Source organism: Gobio gobio, assembly GCF_949357685.1.
Source record: "Gobio gobio genome assembly, chromosome: 3".
NCBI classification, from domain to species: Eukaryota; Metazoa; Chordata; class Actinopteri; order Cypriniformes; family Gobionidae; genus Gobio; species Gobio gobio.
This window is the reverse complement of record NC_137099.1, coordinates 42,532,188-42,549,311: the sequence shown is the minus strand read 5'-3', so window position 1 is coordinate 42,549,311 and position 17,124 is coordinate 42,532,188. Positions and strand designations below refer to the sequence as shown.

The 17,124-nt window shown below is 37.7% G+C and overlaps 1 protein-coding gene across 4 annotated transcripts; it reads right to left on the bottom strand.

Annotated features, from left to right (window-relative positions):
• Nucleotides 1-811: 811 nt before the first annotated feature.
• ccdc149b (coiled-coil domain containing 149b) lies at nucleotides 812-16,770 on the bottom strand. 4 transcript variants are annotated; one of them, XM_079813641.1, is made up of 13 exons: nucleotides 16,561-16,770; nucleotides 15,407-15,568; nucleotides 12,262-12,300; nucleotides 11,684-11,791; nucleotides 11,419-11,535; nucleotides 11,102-11,274; nucleotides 7,967-8,039; nucleotides 7,760-7,844; nucleotides 7,479-7,626; nucleotides 7,258-7,334; nucleotides 6,223-6,255; nucleotides 5,998-6,084; nucleotides 812-2,331 (listed from the first exon to the last, which is right to left on the bottom strand). In XM_079813641.1, exons 1-13 carry the CDS (start codon nucleotides 16,609-16,611, stop codon nucleotides 1,766-1,768), a joined length of 1,719 nt encoding a protein of 572 aa, XP_079669767.1. In that variant the 5' UTR covers nucleotides 16,612-16,770; the 3' UTR covers nucleotides 812-1,765. The 4 variants fall into 4 exon arrangements, with proteins under 4 accessions (XP_079669767.1, XP_079669768.1, XP_079669766.1 ...); XM_079813640.1 differs by having other exon boundaries at nucleotides 818-2,334; nucleotides 16,561-16,744; XM_079813642.1 differs by lacking the exon at nucleotides 6,223-6,255 and having other exon boundaries at nucleotides 812-2,334; nucleotides 16,561-16,740.
• Nucleotides 16,771-17,124: the final 354 nt, after the last annotated feature.

Sequence of the window (17,124 nt, the reverse complement as noted above, 5' to 3'; positions counted from 1 at the left end):
CTGGTATTAAGCGTTTTGGTCGTTCGGATCACAAGGATCGGATCAACGCTAAATGCAGGTAAAAACGGGGTCTAAAACTTTTTGAGCTTGTCCACTTTCAACCACTTCCAGAAGTAGTCGAAAACACATTTGACCGGAATGTGTTCGAACAGCCACAACACCGCCTACTCTCCACCTACTGACCTAAAGCGTAAACATTTTGGGAAGCGTGCTAACTAGACAGGGTTTAAACTTTGTTGGCTGGAGACCCAAGTTTGGTTTGAAGACAAAAAACGTACCAAGCGTACCAATGTTCTCTTACAATTCATGATTTCTAACAAGCCTTCACAACGTTCGGTGTGGTCTTGCGGCTATCAGAGCCGAAATGAATGTTTTTCCATTGTCTGTGGTCGTGTTCATAAGTAAATTGCGCAAGCTTTATTTTTCCAATAGATCGTCCATTAGATTAGTCCCTCCCCTCAAAGAAACTGGACTGAAGCGGTTGTGGACAAGTGGACAAAAGAGACGGATTAAAATACCATATGTAAATTGATATGCTTCTCCCTCATCTACTTGTGATCCGATCGACCAAAATGCATCTTAATACCAGGTGTAAACAGGGCCTGGCTGGCGCTGTGATTATCCACTAATTGAATGGCAAAAATAGGCTAAGTGCCAAAACTGTTTTCAGAGTATTACTGCTTACCTTCTCTTAATGCAATGGAGGGACCAGTAGCCTAAATTTAAAAATGACCTGGTGTCAGTGACTAATTAACTGGCAGCTCTCGCCAACTTTGAAAACAGGGACATGCCCTGAAAACGACGTAAGAGCGCATGTTACATTGATTTTATTTCAATAAAACACTTGAGGACGTGAGGACATCGAGTAAACAGATACAACGAGATAATCCTTCCGTCATTACAAATATTTTCTGGTGCACCCAACAGGTCAAATCAACACAAACCCCGTAAACGGATGTAGCCTAGTAATAGGCCTATTATATAGCAGCAAACAATCGCTAGCGTTGACAAAATGCTGTGCTTTTGTGCATAATTAAATATAACTTAAGCTTTCAAGCTGATGATTGTTCCCATTTTAATTTTACACTATATTACAGTGTAATATCAGGTGATCTACAGAGAATGATTTTGCACCAACCTTCACAGATCAAACACTATTACAATCAATCAATTATAATAAATAAGACAAATATGTAAATAAATAAATAAATATACTGACTCTGTAAAGAATAAAGCATATGGTGAAATGACATCTAGTGTATTGAGGGGGTAAAAAGTGCCTTTACCTTATGTGCTGTGTTTTACTCATAATGAGAAATCACAAGAAGGTTAAACTGAATATTAAAAATTTAAATAAAACTAAAACTGTCACAAAAAAACTAAAGTAATTACAAAGATGAGTCAAAATACATGAAGAAGTGACAATGATTTCACAATAAAAAGAAAATGAACTTGCTGGTAGTGTCATCATAGCGGCATCAGATCTAAGATTTCATTTGAGATTCTTGATGATCTCAGATGATTGAAAACCTCCAGAAAGGGCTTATCACATTGTTGATTTTAATATTCAGTCTCATCCTCATTTTTTGATATTGCTTTTAGCATAATTGGAACAATGAATATGTTTAATTTAGATATTCAAAGTTTCTTCTTTTTATTCTTTTGACAGTCTTTTTCATTGTGTACAGTTCTGAATCAGAACACTTATTTGGAGGTTGTTTTTATGCATTTCTCTCATAGTTCTTAATATCACGAAGAATACCACTCATTCCTGGTGTGATGACGTTTTAACAGGAGAACTTGTTAGGGAAGCATGCACTGTTTCTTCTTCCACCGATCGCTCTGTTTGCTGTTCCGGTGTACAAGGCTCAGATCCAGAAATGCAGTCCAAACTGTCAAAGGTCTCTGATGCCACAGGCAGACTGTCCTCTAATACAGCTTGAATATCAAAGTCCTCCTCAGAAAGAACAACCGGAGCATCATTCTTCACAGCCTCTTCTTCTGAACCTTTCAAAGACACTTCTGTGTTCATAGATGGACGTCCATGGCTTGTGAGATCTTCAATATGTTGTTCTGATTCGCTCTCAGCAGGACACACAGGCTTCTCAGTGTCAAAACAAGCAAGGGTTTTACACTGTGTGCTCCCCACAGGCTGGGCACTTTCTGCTGGTTTACTGAATTGTGGAGTTTGTGAGACTGAATATGGGCAGGTAAAATAATCACCCTTTTGATTCAGCTCGACCGCCACGGCTTGACAGTCATCTTGGCTGAAGTCTGTACTGAGTCCAGTGTCCTCTGTGACCTCTTCTCCAGTAACAATCTCTTCATCTCCTGCTGGGGAGAGATTGATCATCAAAGTTATGACTTAAAAAAAAAAACCCAGCAATTACACTTTTTGTTATTATGTTTTAAACAGACGTTAAAGGATAAAAAAAAAAAAAAGTGCATCCACCCATCATAAACGCACTCCCCATGGCTCCGGGGGGTTAATAAAGGGCTTCTGAAGCAAATTGATCGAGTTTTTGTGAGAAAAATATCCATATTTAACACATTGTTGTAACGGTTGGTGAACCAGGAACAGGCTGAAGAATCAGAAGATCCAAACACAACTGAAAGACCAGACAAACATGTGACAGTTATGAAGTAAAATGTGTAGTTTCCACCAGACCGCCTTCCGTATTCAACTCACAAAGAAAGTGTAATGCCTCTCGCAGTTCAAAACGCTTATGCTACGTCCGACCTCATCGTCGCGCCAGTTATACTTTTTTCGTAAGTTGAATACGGAAGGCGGTCTGGCAGAAGCTAAATATTTTACTTTATAAAGTATTAAATATGGATATTTTTCGTACAAAACCCCATTGATTCGCTTCAGAAGGCCTTTATTAACCCCCTGGAGCCGTGTGGAGTACGTTTATGATGGATGGATGCACTTTTTTGAGCTTCAAACTCGTGAGTCCTGTTCACTTATAAAGCTTGGAAGCTTCAGGATATTTATTAATATAACTCTGATTGTGTTCATCAGAAAGAAGACAGTCTTGTACACCTAGGATGTCTTGAGGGTGAGTAAATCATGGCCTAATTTTCATTGTAAAGAACTAATCCAAAAGTCATTTCCCCCTTTTTTCCAGTGAAAAAGAGGTGATTACCTTCAGAATTGATTTTACTCACATGAGGTTTTAAATTTTTGGACCATGTTCCAACATTTACAGTCTAAAACATTGATTTGTGTGATTCTAAAATGTTCTAAACAATTTATTTTAAAGGGGTCCTATTATTCTTTTTACACTTTTAACTTTTTTTGCTGTTTGAGCAAAGTTAAAAAGCACAAAGTCCACTACAAAGGAAGTTATTCTCTATATCAGTAAGCACTGCCTCAGAACTCGATTGTAGTCGAACGTACATGTCACAATATTCCTAATTTAATTCATATATTCATCCCAAGTACACATTAGTAGTTGATAGTTAGTAGTTGTTGAAACTCGCGGTATATGGTAAGTGCCGTGACTTTTCCCGAAACACACTCAAAGCAGTTGACCAATCACAACACACTAATCCAGCCGACCAATCAGAGCACATTACAGAGCGCCTTTTGGAAGAGGGGGCTTCAAAAAGACAGGAACTAAACAGGGCTGCGTTTCCCGAAAGAGCTACATGATGCAATGGTTCTACGCTTTACTTAGGCTTATGATGCTTTTGGGAAATGCAGCCCTGATCGTTACTGACAGACTGGGAAAAGAGGTGCTGCAACAATGTTAAATATGTGAAAAATGTTTTTTGAGCATTCAAGCATAAAAACCTATTTTAGTAGACCCCAAAAATAAAATCAAGATATTGTAAAAGGGCCCAATAGGCCACTTTAATTTTATTACAATATTATAATAATACAAAAATTAAATAGACCATTAACTCTTTCCCCGCCAGCGTTTTTAAAAAAGTTGCCAGCCACCATTTTTGATCATTTTCACAAAACTTTGTATGAATATCTGTATGAATATCAAACATGCAAAATATCAAAAGAAAGAACAGATCGGGTTCAGAACGATGATTAAAACATAGATGGAGTAGATTGAGTCCATCAACACCATGGGTTAACATTTCATACGGTAACTATTCGGTACTTCCGCCTACGTCTAGCGTGACCTTTCCAACGTGATTACGCAATCCGTGGTGTGTCACAGAGCAGCGCAAGATGAACAATTAAGGTTAAAAAGTATATAAATGTTGTATTTTATTTTCTTGAAAAAACTCAACGCAGTTATCATTTTCAAGTCCAGCGCCACGTTGTTTAAATAGCAAATGCACTCACACCTATCGGTTCGCCCATGGGTGTGCTGGTCTGAAGACGCGTTCAGGCGAATTGTTGGCGCGTTGCTATTTTGAGGCAACTGAAAACGACTGCGCCATTGACCAACAAAAACCTGGTCTAAAATCAATAATAGCAGTATTTTTTGTGTTATTTAAAGGACGCGTTAGTAATGTGCGTCTATAGGCGGGTGAACAACACTCTGCCTATTACACACGCAGCAGCACACAAACAGTTTGAAATATTAAAAATAAAATTCTCTGGAGAAGCGTTCAGTCTTTCCAATTGCAAATGTCGCCATGGTGCAAGAGTATCTGGCTTTTAAAGGGAATGTGAGATGAGACTCTGTATTGCAGTGTTTCCCAACCTTTTTTCAGTCATGGCACCCTTTGAAATTTTTCTCCATTTTGTGGCACCCCCTTGCATACTAACGTCACGGTTCGGTTTGTATCACGGTTTTAGGTTCACGGTTTCAGGTTCACGGTTTTAGGTTCACGGTCCTGTATTTGCTATGTTCAGGGAAAAAAGGACTACTGTCAAATAAAAATAAAGAAAATAATAAGAACAAATCATTTAAATTCAAGCAGCAGCACAAATAAATACTATTGAGCAAAGATAGGCCTACTAATAAAATAAACTATGCTTTTCAGGTTTTTCAGGTACGTCTAACATTAGTTTTCAGGTACAGAAATTGATCAAATGTAAAATAACATTGCATATTTGACTGTATAAATTAAAGATTAATCCTATTAAACTTACAAAAGCTATTCAATCAAGAGCAGTGAGTGATGTCCTTGTCTTTTGTTGTTTGACATTAAACAGAAAGCAGTAAAAAGTACTTTTTGTGTGAGTTTTTCCGTTCAAGAGCAAGACTTTAAAGAGAACTCAATATTTGCGCGCTGTGAGACATGTGCGCGCTTTCGGATGAGTGCACAGAGACAAAGTTTCTCACAGCGCGCGCGACTTCTCATTCGCGTGTTCTGGCACTACACCCGGGTGATAACGGCGAAAATTACTGGTCATATTCGAACATACGGCAGCACTCGCATGCATTGAACAAAGTTTACAAAGAGAGAATTATTTGAAAAATGTGGAAAAATATATATATATTTGAAGGACTTTTACACGGCACCCCTGCTCTCGTCAGACGGCACCCCTGGTTTATTGCACGTTACGCCCAAAACACACCCATGACTCATTAAGAGATTAGGTACAACCCTTTTTTTCCATCGTTAAACTAGCAAAAGTGGACACACCCTAAGTACACCTGCGCCATGCGCTTCAGAAGTGAAGTGACGTGTGGCCAAGTATGGTGACCCATACTTGGAATTTGTGCTCTGCATTTAACCCATCCAAGTGCGCACACACACAGTAGTGAACACACACCCGGAGCAGTGGGCAGCCATATTGCTGCGGCGCCCGGGGAGCAGTTGGGGGTTCTGTGCCTTGCTCAAGGGTCTCAGTTGTGGTAATTCACTTCCCCCACCGACAATTCCTGCCGGACCTGAGACTCGAACCCGCAACCTTCCGGTTACAAGTCCAACTCTCTAACCATTAGGCCACGACTGCCCCCATGTGCTCAGATCATTAAAATAGGGCCCAGTGTGTGTGTCTCTGTGTTAGCCTTTTAAATTATTTAGATCAATTAAACAAATCATTTTAATACGGGCAGGTAATAATAACTAATAACTCACCCATTGACTCAGGTGTTAGATGTACAGACTGTTCTGTGGTGGACTGGACATGCTGAGAGTCACTCAGGACAATAACAGCTTTCCTTCCTGTAAACAATGTTGGAGTCAACATCTATTTATAGCTCTATTGTCAGGTTAAGAACAAAGGTAACAGAGATAGAATTAGTTTGAAGAAAATTGCAGAAAGGTATAAAAGGCAAAAATTATATTGATTAATAAACGTACTCCCTAGTCCAAGAGACACATTGTAGGTGATGCCTCCAGAGAGTTGAGAAGAAAGTTGGGAAGAAAGAGTGGAAAGCAGAAATGGGAGAGCAATTGAAAGTTATTTCAAAATGTGAAATAAGCAAGATAAACTATATTATGTTACATAGAAGTACCTGTTACACAAATGTAATGTGTATTAGAGCAAACATTAAAGTTCTAAACTAAACTTAAAGGGTTAGTTCACCCAAAAATGAAAATTCTGTCATTAATTACTTACCCTCATGTCGTTCGACACCCGTCAGACCTCCGTTCATCTTCGGAACAGAAATTAAGATATTTTAGTTGAAATCTGATGGCTCTGAAAGTCCTCCATTGGCACAATGGCACTCTACACTCTCAAGACCCTTAAAAGGTACTAAAGACGTTGTTACAAAGTCCATCTCACTACAGTGGTTCTAAAATAACTTTATGAATCGGCGACAATAGTTTTTGTGCGCAAAAAAACCCTAAATAACGACTTACATAGTGATGACGATTTCAAAACAAAGCATCATGAAGCTTCGAAGCGTTATGAATCACTGAGTCGATTCAGCGGTTTGAATCGCCAAATTTCAGCAGTTTGTCGGTTTGACACGCGATCCGAATCATCATTCGCTCAGTGATTCATAACGCTTCGAAGCTTCATGATGCTTTGTTTTGAAATCGTCATCACTATGTAAGATGTTATTTAGGGGTTTTTTGCGCACAAAAACTATTGTCGCCGATTCATAAAGTTATTTTAGAACCACTGTAGTGAGATGGACTTTGTAACAACGTCTTTAGTACCTTTTAAGCGTCTTGAGAGTGTAGAGTGCCATTGTGCCAATGGAGGACTTTCAGAGCAATCAGATTTCAACTAAAATATCTTAATTTCTGTTCCGAAGATGAACGGAGGTCTGACGGGTGTCGAACGACATGAGGGTAAGTAATTGATGACAGAATTTTCATTTTTGAGTGAACTAACCCTTTAAAAGATCATAAAATAAACTGCATTATATTGGACATGATGTTTACCTGGTAGACTCCACAACCCAGACACCTCTAATGTTTTCAACTTTCTTTCCAGTTCTGCAACCCGGTTCCCCAGGATCCTGGTCAAATATACACAAACTAATAGTTCAATTTCACACTTTAGCAGTATCCTTAGCAACTATGACTTAACTGATAAACTACATATTCTGTGATTTTCCACACAGAAAATGAGATGACGGTTGTCACGTTGTGTCGTAACATACTTGTTGGTTTGTCGTTGATGCTGAATGACCATGTTCTTCTCATGGATGGTCTCCAGCAGAGCAGTGGCCAGGGACTTCAGGTCACTAATGGACTGTGGAGTGACTGGGAGACTGCAGCCGTTCTCCTCAGACAGCAACAGCTCTTGTACTGAAAACATATTTGCTGTAGCTTAGCTTCTAATTATCATTCCTTCAAAGAATTGTAAATAAATGAAAGAAGAATACTTGTGATTGTGAAAAACCCAATTGTTACTGGATTCTATTGAAGTCTTGTGTGGTACCTTGTTTAGCAGAGAGGACACCTGTCAGAGCGCTGCTGTTGGACTTTCCATAGACTTTGCAGTTCTTCTTGCTTTCCAAAGCACTCTGAAATAAAACACATTAATATATGCTCAACATCAGAATACAGAATTAATTCATACATATTACAATTAAAGTAAGTGAACCTTTTGTGAACATATAAATTTGGGTGTACGTGTAATAAATACCTTGTACTTCATGACATTTGCTTTGAGGAGGCTGACCTCCTCCTGAAGCTGCATAAGCCGTTCATGCAGATATCTAAAAAAAAAAAAAAAAAAGATATTTTGAAGACTTTACAGTCAAATTATCATCAAGCCGAGCTGCTGATTCTTTAGCCATTTTCAAGAAACTGCATATTTTTCATCAACACTTGATTAATAGTAATGCTAACACTTACTATTCTATATCTATTATTAAAACAATCCTTGCTACGTGTACTGCGCCGGGCTAACTGGGACTGGTCATGCCATTTGCATATTGTTGCTCTGTTGTTGGTTCAACTGCTTCTATTGCTCTCCTCATTTGTAAGTCGCTTTGGATGATTAAATGTAAATGTAAATGAACAAGAACAAGACTAGCTAAAATAGCACTATTTATAATATTTAAACACTGAAAAAGCCAACTGGACATGTTCAAACTGTCACATCAATGCCTGTAACACCCCCACCAGACCACTAGAGGTCAGTCTCACCACAATTCTGATCATGAGTGCAGCAGGGATGACATAAATTGCGTCCCATAATGACGTGGTATGCAGTATGCACATATTATACACTATGTACTCTAGCTTATAGAGTATGATTTTATGAGGTAATTTTGTCATCTAGTATCTGATAGCCCCTCCCCCTCCGGAAACGTAAGAAAAGCTGTGACAGTTGAGTGCATTAAGTGTCCAACATTCCACACATCATTTTTTTGAGGTAAAGAAGTCCATCATCCAGGTATTTGGAGAGCAATTTTTAGGTGTGTACACACGATACATACTACAAGAATTGGGACACATCAACATTTTTGTTGGCCAAAACCTGGGAAACCAATGGTTTTTTGTTTAAATGGCTGAAATAAAGTCTGTGGTTAACAAAAGCTTTTTTTTTTTTTTAAAGCTTTTTTACTGTCTTGAAAAGGGTAGTTGCTAGCTAAATGAGACTACAGAGGTTGTCAGGGACACTAGTCTGTTTTCACAGAGTTGTCGTACGCTTAATGATTGGGAAGTTGAAGTCATGTGACCATGGTGTAGTTTATTTATAGCCTACGTTTAGCTTTTTGCTTCTGCCAATTGTAATCAGGCTTCAAAATTCAAGTTGTATTCATTTGTGAAGATTATCATGATGAACAAAACGTGTAAGAATCATAAACCTTTGTTGAACAATTCGTTTATTTTCTGCAATAGTCCATGGAAAAAAATCCTATTGGGCTTTTGTCAAGGGAACCAGGGTGATGCTAACTTCCGTGTAGGCCTACAAAAATATGTCATCACTGCAGTGCTCTATAGTCACACTTGGTTAATTAAGATAATCACTAGGTGCACAAAATGGCGCCTGTGAGCTTCGCCGATGCAAGTGTGTGCATTTTAACTTTTTTACGAAGTTCACATTTGCTGTAAGGAGAAACTTGATCTTGAAACTTGGCTAGATATAATTAATGTTTTTAAAATTAAAGAGGAGATGGTGGTCTATCAGAGATGAAAGGAAACATCATTCTTATATTATTGTGTACCTCTGTGTGGTAATTCAGCAAGATTCTGCGGTCCAGGCTCAGGGGTTAGTAAAAATCCACAGGGATCTCTTCATTCATACAAAACCTCAAGTGTATAATATATATATATATATATATATATATATATATATGGCTTGAACTGCTGGGCGACTAAATGGGTAAAAACTGCCTTCTCTTTCTGCATGGAACAACACTACCCTTATCAAGATCTAATGTTTGCTATTGTCAACCGAAGTATCAACCCTCATCTGAGATATATGACGTACGCATGATAATACGATGTGGACTCAGTGTATGGTTTAGTAACTTTATTTGGTATCATTATTATTGCTAACTGTCTGTATTACTTAATATGTAATTTAATTATTATAGGTTTGCATGTAGTGTTCAGAGTTTGTATTTCCCCTGTGTTTCTATTAATTACTGCGTATATTTTTGTGCAAGTGAGATGAGTAAAGAGAACCTCTTGCATAAATTATTATATGTCATCTATAAGCAGCACATACAATATATTTTACAAGTAGAATATACACACAACTCTCATTTTTACTTAGCTATATTGAAAAACTGTTAACTACAAAAATGAATCGCAACTATTTACAACTGGTGACAATATTGATGGAGCAACTTGATCTAGGGAAGCAAAAATATCAGCAGAATAATTGAGAAAATAGTATTTGTGGAGATTGTAGCCTGTATGTCCCAGGGCAAACGTGTGAATGTTTACGGGATATTTTATGCAATCAACTCTCTAATCATGCTTTTTATAATAGTTGTAAGCTTTCATTTGAGTAGTCTGTTCTCAGGGAAGCACACAAATAATTTTTCTGATTTAGGATGGCGCTTCCGCTACCTCATAGGTATAGGTATAATCGGTTTAAGACATCTTTATTCCTATTTCAGTTCAAATTTAGCATATAATACAAATATGTTTGTGTAATATTTCTTGATGGGTGTGGATGTGGGTCTGTATAATTGTTTTTACACAAAATGTTTAGCTATGTTTATATTTAAATTTAGTTATATTTACATATTTGTATTTTTAAAGTAGGCATAATTGGTCAGGGAATAAGACATGTATGTGTATGCACCATGAGTCCAAGTCAATTTTCTCTTCATGGACAGTAAAGTGTACTGTATTTCAGTCAATCACCTGACTGCGTTTCAAATGTCATTGGCTCGTGTAATCATAATATAGATCTTAGTAGTATTTTAAGTGATATAACAGATTCTATGAACACCTATAAAAGATAATTTTCAGCTCTCTGCACTGGCATCAGGCGAAACCGGAAGTGTTTATGCACACACTCGCTAGATTGGAAATCCAACATGGCGGCCATATGCAACAAGCCAATACCCTACAAAATTGTGCATTACTAAGTCATTACTGAGTCGTTATTAAGTTACTGAGGTTTTCTACACTTCAGTTAAATAAACTGACTGTCAAACCAATTTGGACTGGTTTATGGATTATTTTGGAATTAAAATGTGATTTATGCATAATTAAATACTACAGTCCTATATATGTGTGGTAATTCTTAAAGGGGGGTTTATCTCCTACTACTAAAGCTAAATGTGTGTGTGCTGAACATGTCAACACTGACCTGTTCTCCATACACAGAGCATCTATATCCAGGATGCGGTTCTCATGGCTACCCAAGATGTGGTTAATTTCCAGATTTAGTCTGTGAGCTTTCTCCTGGTAGACATTACGCTCTGCTCTCACATCCTGAAGTTCATCTGTGGCTGCTTTTAAGCTTTGTTCCAGTGCTTCATTCTACAGCATCACAGGGTAAGGACACAGAATTATATTAGTGTGTATCATTTCTCTAAAACTGTGAGACATGACACATTGTGATAGTCTTGAGAACTTAAGTTTGATTTGAACCCAAAATGTGTAGAATGCCGAGAGCAAATGCACCTGTTCTCGAGCTTTCTCTAACTGCTGAACAAGATCTTCTCTCTCGTGGGCTGGAAAGTGACGAGTTCCCACCTCTTCGTCCCCTAGACGCTGCTTTGCAATGGTCATCCTCAGCAGCTGTGTGATGAAAAGACTGCAGATATCTATGCTATATATGGACTTATGGAGACATAAGTATGCGACTACTCATTTGACCTTGCAACATATCTGCTTATGATTGAGTCATGCAAAGAAATTACCTGGCCTGCGTGTGCAAAACCCATACCTTGTTATCACCCTGCACTTCCGCTAAACGTTGGTTTAGTTCTTTGACCTCATCACCCAGCTGTTTGTTCTGTTCTCGTGAGTCTCTCAGTAACTGCGCCAGGTTGACCTGTGGTCAACACATTTGACTTTTCAACATGTAATACAAGCAACATTTCATTAATTTGTATTTAATTATTTCAATAACATCACATAAAATTCATGAATACTGGGTTGGCTACTTCCCTAAGTAAATTTTTTGTTATAACATGTATTCAGATCTCAGATCTGTAGTTTTATACATAAATAAGGCATCTTCACACAGACAAGTTAAGGCTGCTCTGTGCCTGCTCAAAATTCAGTGTAAAGATGCAATGCTGCATAAAAGCCAGACTTAATTATGCCTGCTCTGATCTACTTCAGCCCCAAGCATCAAAGCATACAGTTCTGTATAAACGCATTTATGCACTTCTGAGCAGCATTAAAATGTCTGTGTAAAGACACTTGTGCAGTGCACAGTCTGTGTCACCTTTGCAGTGTAAATTTGGCAAACAATCATCTAGCAGAGGATATTTAAATAGATGATAATCACAAACATACTTGGTTTCTTTTTTCAGGAGGCAGAGAGGGGTCACCATCCTATTAATGAAAAAAAAAAACGTCTTTAAAAAAAGTTCATATAAATACAAAGTTCTGTCATGAAACTCTAGACGGCCTTAACTCAATCTGCTTGCAATCACATTATTCTCTATAGGGCACCGCTGATTGGTTCCAGCCGTATCAGTAGCCAATGAGCTTGCTGCTCAACCTTTAAATACTTGGTCTGCATTTACCATGCTTCCAGAAACCTTCCACCTTCCCCAGCTCCACCTGTATCGATTTTACTCAGACCGGAGTTCTCGCGCAAGACTGGAATTGTTATTGGAAATGATAGACTGCAGAATGCTTGCATTCCAAATTGTCTGTGTGCTGATTTGCAGCAAAAAGGAGAAAAAGAAAAAAAAGATTATGGAGGAGGAAATGGTTAGGGAGACGCGGGGATCAAGGATTGTGTTCTGCAAAGAGAGTTGGAGGTTAATAAATCATTTTGCAATGTGCTGCTGCTGCGGCTGGTCAAGTAAATGTTTGTGTTTGTTTCTGTTCGATATAATTGTAAAAATATCTATTAAAATACTGATATTCTGGTCTCCTCCCTGAACTTCCCGGTGCCCTGTATCTTGCTCTCTCATTGGTTGTAGGTCATCTCTGATGTAATTTTAAGTCAAAACACATTTCACACAGCAGGATTCTGAATGGCAGACAGGTCCAGATATTTAGCATGCCAAATATCTCACTCCCGCGTCTGTGACTCATCTGTGATTCTCTCAGATTGCGTCTTTGATAATTCAGACCGCATGATTGTCACTCGCGTGAACGAGCACTTATTTCCCTATGATTTCAGCTCTCCCATCCCCATGTTATGAGAAATCGGGAGTAAATGCAAAGGCGTTGTGTGCGTTATTGTAGTTCTAGACTAAATGTGAGCCTGTATTTTGACAAAAAAAGATTAAGTATTCCTCAAAATGAATAAAATCAATGAAATGCAAAATCGGAACACTACGCAAGCCTCCAATAATTACATTTATTAAATCAAACAAATATTTGTATAATATTTCAATCTCTCTTTATTGACCAATGTACTTGCTGCTGACCTTCGATGATTTAGTTAAAACAGCTGAAAGGCTTGTTTGAGCTGCGCCCGCTACAATAAACGTGTGAATTTGCATTTCCTTTAGCCTTATTATTTCAATTTTGGTGTGAAAGGGCCTTTACATTTGCCAAAAAATATAACTTTTTTGTTATTAAAAAACAAACAAACAAACAAGCCCAGCCCAGGTAAGAACAAGTAATGCAAAAGTAACCTAACACATTACTTTTCGTAAAACTTAACTAATACAATTACTTACTTTTTAAGGGAGTAACGCAATATTGTAATGAATTACTTTCAAAAGTAACTTTCCCCAACACTGATTGTCATATTATCCATTACCATACCAAACACTCCAAGAGTTATCATGACAGAAATACACTTCATTATAATGACAATATAAATAAATAATTGCAAAAAAAATTTATGTCTTCCTGAATGTTTTCTACTTCCAATTCATACTTCAACAGCAGTGTCTACTGAACTAGGGAGCTGATTGAGACGCACCCAATGCCGGCAGTCGGCAAAATATGCCGGCAGACGGCAAAATAGGCTACAGAATATTTTGTTCTGTATTGACGGCAAAATAGGCTACAGAATATTTTGTTCTGTATTGACGACAAAATAGGCTACAGAATATTTCGTTCTGTATTGACAGGTGCAATATTTGAAAATCGAGAATTTTTTTTTTTCTTAATTACAATTATATCTGCATTTATGTCAAAACCTAGAGACTTTCAAACATCAAAATGTAATTTATTAATATGTATTCGTTTCAAAATGACAACGCTTTTTCTATTCTATTTTGCCTGGAAACGCTTCCAACACACTTGCATGTCGTAAAAAATATCGGTTCTATTTCTAGAATGCGCTGTCGCAGCCAGTGTGTACCCATAGACAGTAAAAGAGTGTGTACCTTGCCTAAAGGATGATATTAAATGAATAAACATCCACACGCGATGCTTCTTTGCCGTCGTGTTTACATTGATGAATACAAAGTATGTACATTAACACAAATGAATACAGTCTCACACTTTTTCGAAAAAAAGTTTGGAATTATGTGCTGGTAATGTAAATATTTTATTCATGCCATGTATGTACATTCAAGTTCACTCAAATACATATTCATAACGTCATATACATCCTCACACTATGGGTGAATCGACACGAAATAAACCCATAATACAGAATAAATGAATAAAGGATAAACACAATAACACTATAGTGTCTGTGGTTCAGCCGCGGATCCGCCAGAGATGCAGCTCGGAGAAAACGTGAACTGTGGACCGTGAGTCTTGTTTTTTAAACATTTGCTAATTACCAAATCAGTCGTGATGAGAAACCGCTAACGTTATATCGCATAGCGTTTAGTGTGGATGGATATTAACGAGTGTGACTTTACCTGATGGTCAAAGCTTATTAGTTTCTGTTATTGGTAAGTATCAATACTAGATGACAGCTATTGCCTGATACATGATAATAATCAGTACAGTATTGTAATCTGAGCACAGTGTTCATATCGTTAGCTAGCAAATTTATATATCTAATGTTATAAGCAAACACTGTTCTCTCACCTAGACACCTGCCGCTGTTCTCCACTGTTTCTCCTCACACAACAAATCAATGTGTCTCCTCTGATCGTTGTTCTGTCTAATCCTGGCATGTCCCTAATTGTGTGTCATAATTGTATGGCTGTGGTCTGCCATATGAGTATTAATACACATTTATAATGTCCTCAGCGTCCGAACTGTCATTGTGATCCATTGTTTTCCTATCGCTGAAATTCACCGCACTCCCTCTCGTTACGTCACGTCCGGTTTTGACATTTTTAGATGCGAAAGTAACATTTTCTCACAAAAACGACTCCAAAAGCCTTAATAGCGTATTTATAAGTATATTTGAAAGAAAATCTAGTTCCTACATTATTTTTCTATACATTGACTCACTGGAGTCTCTAACCTGCAATATGCCCTTTAATCAACAGAATAGAATAGAATAGAATAGAATAGAATAGAATAGAATAGAATAGAATAGAATAGAATAGAATAGAATACATACTATGAGCTCTCTGTACTTTTTCTTCAGCCCTTGGTGGCGCTCACGGAGCTGGTTTGCCATCAGTTTGAACTGATCCCTTTCCTGCTGGCAGGTGTCCAGTTCTTTTGATAAGATCAGCAGTGCCTCCTTCTTACTTTCCAGTTTTCTCTTGCATACCAGGAACTAGGCACAGAAAGAAAACAATAGGGCATTTAATGCTCCAATTCAATGCATTAGTCACCATTGCCAGAAAAGGCAATGATCAAAGTGGGTTTTTGCATTGTTTCGAGTGTGTTTTTCAACAAAATCACATGAGCCTTGATTGCAGAGGTCTCTAGAACTGTTTGTTCTTTAATAAAACAGCAGTTGTTGAAGGGCCACATTAAAATAAGAAATTTCAACTTCCATGTTCTACATCTTGATTTTAGTGGTTTTAGCATTTTAAAGAAGGTTCTTTGATATTATTAAAATTACTAATTGATTAAGTCACACAGGCCCCCTTGGAAGTTTTGTTAAAGGCCATTTAATGGCCCCGGTCCCCTGTTTAGATTCACTATTATAAAGGACTAATCAAGTCCAACCTTTAAATTAAAATAACCTTTGAAGTGTTCAACCAATCCTTTGAAATTAGGCTGCATTGATATTTACGTTCACATTATTAAAAAGCAACCTCTCCTAAATTGGGCGCATGCATGATAATTTATATAGCCTAAGAAGATTTTATATCACCTTATCATCATAGCTACCATTATTTTACTTCATCTGCCAGGTCTACCCAGAATTCAGCACCGTTCATGGATCTTGACGAGAAGAGGATGAAGATTAAAGTTAATCCCTCCACTGGTCATGTCGTGTCAGACCTTGCGTATTTTATTTATTATTATGCAAGACATTAAAAGATGTAATGAGAACGATAATACTCTATTCGATACGAGGAACAAGCGGTCACGAGAAAATATGAAAACACGAGTAACAGTAACGGGGCTTTTATGTCTCTGCACATAAGCAAATAGATAGATCGTATTTCAAAAAACATGCCACACAAGTCGGTAAATTCATTGAAAACCACATTACATGGTTAATTTAAGCATCCTCTGTAGTGCAATGCTGATAGTAGGCTATGATTCATAGAGTGCAGAGGAGCGGGAGGCATCAATATGTCTGCGTTTTCTTACCTCATTCACTAGTCCCTGCCAATCACTTTCGCTTCTTCTGGAAGGATTCATTTTGGGTCAGAGAATATTCTTCTAAAAAACCTGTCAATAACAAAATCTGTCAAGTCGTAAGCATCTATTCCGACGAGGATGGCACGACTACATGTTTCAGGTTTCATCAACATCACGGACATCATTTCCGGCTGGGATGATGCCCAACAGCAGCGTGTCCCTTTAAACAGGGACGCGATTCGCGTGAAGAGACAGTGCTGCAAAAGCCAAAGATACCATCTGTAAAATGTAGCTTTGTATGTTAAATTATGTGATCATAATGCTTATGGTTTAAAAAAATAAGCTATAAATTATCGTTGGGAATGCACTTGTTTTGCTGCAATGTTGCTTGACACATTGCGGCTATTAAAGCACCGCTGGAAAGTTTGTTTAACATAATGTTGTAATTATCTAAACAAGATATAGGGTACAACGGGGCTAAAGGCACACCTTAAGAAAAACGTGCTTTTCACTACTTGTGTATAATATACAGAAAAATATGTTTGTATTTAACATTTATGGAGCAACAGATTT

Excerpts from the sequence above, each read along its gene's own strand:
- ccdc149b (XM_079813640.1), bottom strand. The coding sequence starts at position 16,611 with ATGAATCCTTCCAGAAGAAGCGAAAGTGATTGGCAGGGACTAGTGAAT. Across the intron at positions 15,569-16,560 it reads GGCAGGGACTAGTGAATGAG|TTCCTGGTATGCAAGAGAAA; the intron begins GTAAGAAAACGC and ends TTCTGTGCCTAG. Across the intron at positions 2,335-5,997 it reads TCTAACACCTGAGTCAATGG|CAGGAGATGAAGAGATTGTT; the intron begins GTGAGTTATTAG and ends ATCTCTCCCCAG.